Genomic DNA, 6,254 nt, shown 5'->3' with positions numbered 1-6,254 from the left:
TTGAAAAAATTGAACTGGTAGCTTCATAACTGACCTGTTAAAGAAGTAAAAGAGAAATGTCAACATAATCAGTCACAGTAACATAAATCTATATTGTATAAGTCCCAACCACTGCTATCACTTCGGACAAATTCTTGTGTGGTTCTTCCAGAGGTCGGATTAAACCAACTATTAAAAAATAGGTTAAAAGCCCCTGGGAAATTGATAGTATCTGTGCAATGGTCAAATATTTCATAGCCAAGAGACACATTTGGCAGTAGTTTGGTAGTATTGTTGATTTCTTCTGCAGAGAGATGAAGAAGAGTGATAAATTCAGTTTTAATACTTATTAAACACAGTAAATAATTGAAATTTTGGGCATCCCTCAACAGTTATGATCAATTAATATAGGAAGATGGCTGTAGTGAAAGATGTAGCTATACAAAGTGAACAAACTGGGTGGGTGGCTCCAGCAGATCCAGGCAACAACATTCGAGAACTCTGTGCCGAAGAGCGCAGGACTAGGAAGATACTGTGTAGGACCCTCAAGCTCCCAATCCTCTGATATAGGACCTGAGCCTGAAGGGTAGACCACCTGCAGGGCGGAGACTTTTTTTTTTGTTGTCCTGGTCCAGTCCTCCTTCTCTGCAGTGATGAATGTAATGTGTTACTGTAATCACATTTTTCAATAATATAGAAATGTAATGTGTTGTATTACTGTATTAAATTCAGTAATTACATTACAGTTACAATCAGGAGTTATGCGGACACTAGAATTACAAAGGATCCTAAATATCGGCACTCCAAGCTGACAGAAAGAAAAATCAAATAACATTTTTTCAACCTGTGCACTTAAGCTACAGTCAGTTGTTTTCAGTTCATGTGCAGGAGGAGGAAAATTGTAGAACAGTGATGAGGACAATACTTTTATTTTTATTTCACAAAAGGACAAGAGTACAATTATAAGTTGCAAACTTCATCCAAGAAAGAAACAACTGCATGAAACTGATAACTCAACTTCAGCTCTTTGCAAGATTTAAACAGAATTCTACCACAAAGCTAGCCAAGAATCCAGAAAGATGTTAAAGCTGATTGCGTGGCAGCCCCAGCCCAGGAGCCAGAGCCTGATCTTTAACAGATAACAAAAGGCAGTGATGAGCAGTCAGGCTTGCAGCCTCCGTTTCTACCTGCTCATGTTTATACAGTAAAATTACTGAAATATTGAAGTGTAATAAATGCATTAAAAAAGGAAAAACAAGAACAAAAATAAAGAACAGTAGTGTCCACTGATGAACCAAACATTTAGACATAGGAAACCTGTACATGATAAATTTATAAAATATTTTTAATGTAATCTCATTATCCTCCAACATCAAAATAAGTCAGTTCCTATTCCTATTATATGTTCAGGTATTTCTTTACCACTTATCTATTAAAGATCGATTAACTTAATTCTTTTCATGTTTTTAATGATATTTAATATAAACAAAATAATATTTGTTACACAAAACTTTTAAATATATATTTTAAAGACCAACATTTAGATCATTGTGTATGTGATGTGAAGTTATTCTTTGAAACAATCACCACCCTATCCTCTTTTAAAGAGGACCTATTATTACCAGAATACAGAGACTGAAATCCTCTGTCTATATCAACGAATATTTACTCGAGACATCTCCTGGTTAATTGATTTGGTATAACTCTGAATGAGACCATGGAAGTACTGCTGTGTGTTTTTGTGAGATTGAAAAATCACAATGTAACATTTGGGAAAGAAATACCACAGCAAAAAGCAGTAGAGACTGGAGAGCACTGCCAGGCTCTGCAGAGGCTGAATGTGCTTCCCATGATAAAGGATTCTCCCAGTGGCAAAGATGATCCAGGTGAGCATCAGCAGGAGGAGACAAAAGGTTATTGCTTTGGCTTCATTATAATTTTTTGGGAGGTCTTTTCCCATATAAGAGAAAACAAAGCAAAGAGCACACAATGATAAAGGTAAAACCAGAGAAGCAGATGCTGCTTTAAAATCAGTCTCACAGTAAAGTATAATTTTTCTTGAGTTCCAAGACATGTCAATGTTAGGTCTTGGGGGGGCATATGTAAAGTTAATAAGAAGAAAGATTGCCTGGGTCACAAACACCACAGCAATGAACATCCACTGCCCGTGATATTTCATCCACCAGCTGTACAGCACTGGGAACTTGGTAGCTGTTTTGAAAATGCACACAATTAGAAATGCACGTACAACAAAGCATGCTAAGCAAATGGTGAAGAATAAAAAAAATGGTAAATATCTTAAGATACAAAAAGCATCTGTTGGTTTGCCAAAATAAAAAAATACACTAAGACTAGACAGACTGAGACAACCTAGAATCAGAAAGCACATTGGTCCTCCAGCAGATTTGACAACAGGTGTGTCGTAGTTAAGGGCAAAGAGAACAGACAAGGCCAGTGAGATGAACACCAAGATGAAGGCACCAACCATGATCCCTATAGCCCAAATGTCTGTAAATGGTGTATACTCCACCACCCGCAGACTGCATGATGTACTTCCTTCTTCAGACCATTCTGTGTCTTTACAGGTGATGCACTTGGAGGGATTGTCTGTTTCACAAGAGAGATGGGCAGAAAAGAAGCATATGGTCATCTTTAAAGTAGACCCATGATACCTTTCTCCATTGAGAGTTCATACATGTATGTTTGTGTTTGTATTTAAACACACAATTATTAGTCATTTAGTTAGTCATTAGTCGTCAGTAGTCAGTTATCAGTAGTCGCAAGCACAAGATTTTGTAAAGTTCAGACTGATCAACTTGTAAGCACAGCTTATGATTGAAAAACTAGATCTACTATTGTGCCCTTAAATAAGCAAATATTTAACGTATTGTTTAACAAATGTTTATTTCTTCTGATGTTTGTCCCATCCATTGTCATGTTACAGTTCTCATGACCTCCGTGGTGGCAAGCGGTAGAAAAGGTGTCCATCGGCACAAAATTTTAGTTATGGAAATTATATGTGGTACAGCCAATCAGAAAGCAGGCTTAGAGGAAGAGATAACATCATATTGTTGATGAACTGAGCCGTACCAACATTCAAGCAAAGATTGTGAACCATGCAAAATTGCTTTAAAAATAACAAGAATTTAAAAATTAAAGCTTCAAAGGTGTTTATGTCTGTTTTAAACTACAAACATTTGACCTGTGATACACTATGCTCTCTAAAGATCTTCCTTCACGTTAAACCTGCCCTGTACTTTACAGTTTGCACCTTAGTGTAAATCTATCACGACTAATAATTGGCTGCTTTTATATGAGCGGTGACTGGAACAAAAATGGAAGACTATGGCTTAGTCTATATGAAGACAATAATAGTCTTTAAAAAGCATAACTTTAACTTCCATTACAAGTGACAGCACTACTTTCACTCTTTTTCTACTGTCATTCAAAAACAGTTTACCTGTGCTGTTGATATAAGTCCCACGTGGACAAATTGTGCAACTGAAGCAACACTTGTGGATTCCAAGTTGTGTTTTCTTGTAGCCTATTTTACATTCTTCAGAACACACTGAAGTTGGTACCTACACAAGAATATTGGGTGTAAAAAGGTCAGAAGAAGATACTGCACTTCCGTACCATTTACTGTAACGGTAAATTACGGGGAAAGTACCAGTCATTAAATATATTCACACAGGTTTTTTGAATTTCTAAAATTGTTTTGTAACATGTAAAAGTATTTGCCTGTTATATCTAGACAGCCATGCAAATCACCTTATGAACACCTACAACTGGTAGCTGCCGTGTGCTTATATCTAGGTAGAAGTCTAAAAAACTAAATTGCTAAAACTTAATTTTATTATTAATCTTTGTGTTGAAAAAACAAATAAAATAACTTATTACTACTACGTACTTGTGCACTTGTATGCCACTGAATTTTGGTGTCGTTGATGAAGAAATGGAATGATGGATGACAAGTATAATAGCCCACTTCCTGCACATCACCACTGGGGCCCCAAAAAACGACTGAGTGGGATCCAAACATGGGGTCACCATTCTCATCAAACTGAATGGTTTGGTTTAAAAGGGTAAAATTTGTCTTCCTCAACTCTGTAAGAACCTGATGTTGGAACACAACAGTAACACTGAGTTCACAATGACTGAGGTTTGGACAAACACAATTTGCTTAACCTAATAATTCTGTCGTTTTTATTATTATTAGGTTTAACTAACTCTGAGATTCCAGTTAGCTTATCACATACTTCATATACACTATCACTGGTTTTACTACGGATAAGAACAATTATTCACTCTTAGATCATTTTCAAAAAGTAAAGTGAGAAATGATCAAATAATTAGAATGCTTACCATATGGGGGTAGACTGTAATACTGTCTTTACATCCATCAGCTCCACATTGTAACATATTGTGTAAGGCATGAGCAATGGAATACACGGCAGAATAAACAGGAAAAGAGAACGATGGATCTGCATCAATGATTTCCTCAGCAGTCAGGCTACTGCAGTTGCAAACCTGATTACAAAACTTCTGTTGCTCTGCATTTTCACAGTGGTTCTTGGCCTTGAAAGAATGAATGAACTCACTAAAACCAGGTATTGACATCTTAGGCTGAGCAACCCCAAGTACAGTGCCAATATTTTTGCTTCCTTGTATCTGGTCTATTATTTTTTTGTTTAGGGACCATGTATCAGTTGCTATCCACACCTTGTTTGTAACATTTTGTCTTTTTACTGACTCCATGAGTTCTTCAACAGTCCATTCAGGTGCAAAAACAATAATGATATTAATGTTTTTTGCATCAATCTGTCTAAACATTAGACTGTAATCTGTATCTTGATCAAGGCCTTTGCTATATGCAAGGCAGATGTCAGTCTCATTAATTGCTTTTAAAAACAAGTCCAGGCCATCTGTTCCATAATCATTATTAACATAAAGAAAAGCAACCCATTTCCAGTTGAATCGCTTGACAATACTAACAATGCCTTTTATGACCTCTTCATTGGGATGCACTGTTCTTAAGAAAGAGGGAAAGGTCTGTTTTCTTGAAAAGATTGAACTGGAAGCTCCATAACTGACCTGTTAAGAGCAACAGAGAAAATGTCATTGTGATCATTAACAATAACCAATCATTTATACTCCTGAAACTTGTATTATTTTAAACATGGAAAACATCATTTCTTGATTTAACTTTTGTAAAGACTATTTTTTAATAAAAAATATTGATCTGGTTTAAAAAATGTCAAAGTACATAAGGGCTCATAGGTTTACCATTGGAATGAGATTCATCATGAACAGTGGGGCTACAGCTCGTGCTTGAGGGCTTGTATAGGTCCCGACCACTGCTATCACTTTGGATAAATTGTGTGGTTCTTCCAGAGGGCGCATAAAGCCATTATCAGAGATTAGGTTTAAAGGTCCTGGGAAACTCACAAAATCTGTGCAGTGGTCAAAGATTTCATAGCCAAGTGACACATTTGGCAGTAGCTTGGTAGAATTGTTGATTTCTTCTACAGAGAATCTCATCATTTGAAACCTTCGATAACTGGACAGAATAAAAGGTGCACTGTGGGCAGATGAAGGACAGTAATAAATTCCGTTGCAATGCTTGTAGTAAATATGTGCAATTTTGGACATCCCTAAATAATTATGATCATCTAAAATAGGATTTCTAGCTAAATGACCATGTCAGCAGTGCTGACTTTAAAAAATAAATATTAATAACACAGCAATTCATTTCACTGGTTTAAGATTTCTATTACCAGTTTAACCAGCGTCAAGTAAACTTTTTCTGTTTTTATTAGTTTTATCACAAGAAAGTACCCAACAGAGTTTAACTAACCTGGAGCAGTCAATGGCTTCTGGTCTTTGATGAAGAAGAGAGTCATTCAGCTGATGAATATTAAAAAGTCCACCTATCAAATAATCTCCTTCCACCCAAAACTCAGATGTTGAAACAGTGTATTGAGCCAAAGCATGTAGAAAACACCCCAGTATACAGTGATAGACAACAATGCTCTTCATTCTCAAAACAAGACGTATTTACCAGTCTACGGTGAGCCTTAACACTCTGTCTGATGTTATGAGCCGCTGGTAATGCTGGAGCCTCTGAGGAATATCTATCATTGAAGGATTCACAAATCAGTATGCAAAGATCAGCAGCTAAATGGCAACTTTGTCTCATTAATCTGATAATGCTGGACACAACTCAAAAGATAACAATGAATTTCCTTATTTTATAGAGGTGACCAAATATATTC

At 36.3% G+C, this 6,254-nt stretch overlaps 1 protein-coding gene across 1 annotated transcript; it reads right to left on the bottom strand.

The window, feature by feature from the left end:
* Nucleotides 1-1,633: 1,633 nt before the first annotated feature.
* On the bottom strand, nucleotides 1,634-6,018 carry LOC146610462 (taste receptor type 1 member 1-like). Its single transcript, XM_085344985.1, has 6 exons — nucleotides 5,837-6,018; nucleotides 5,266-5,560; nucleotides 4,345-5,073; nucleotides 3,890-4,096; nucleotides 3,440-3,560; nucleotides 1,634-2,586 (listed from the first exon to the last, which is right to left on the bottom strand). Exons 1-6 carry the CDS (start codon nucleotides 6,016-6,018, stop codon nucleotides 1,634-1,636), a joined length of 2,487 nt encoding a protein of 828 aa, XP_085201111.1.
* Between the last annotated feature and the right edge of the window lie 236 nt (nucleotides 6,019-6,254).

This window comes from Diplotaxodon limnothrissa, linkage group LG20 (genome assembly GCF_057381915.1).
Source record: "Diplotaxodon limnothrissa isolate DT_005_m linkage group LG20, D_limnothrissa_male_GT1.1, whole genome shotgun sequence".
In the NCBI taxonomy this organism is placed as follows: Eukaryota; Metazoa; Chordata; class Actinopteri; order Cichliformes; family Cichlidae; genus Diplotaxodon; species Diplotaxodon limnothrissa.
The sequence above is the reverse complement of the archived record's forward strand: the minus strand, read 5'-3'. Positions and strand labels throughout refer to the sequence as shown.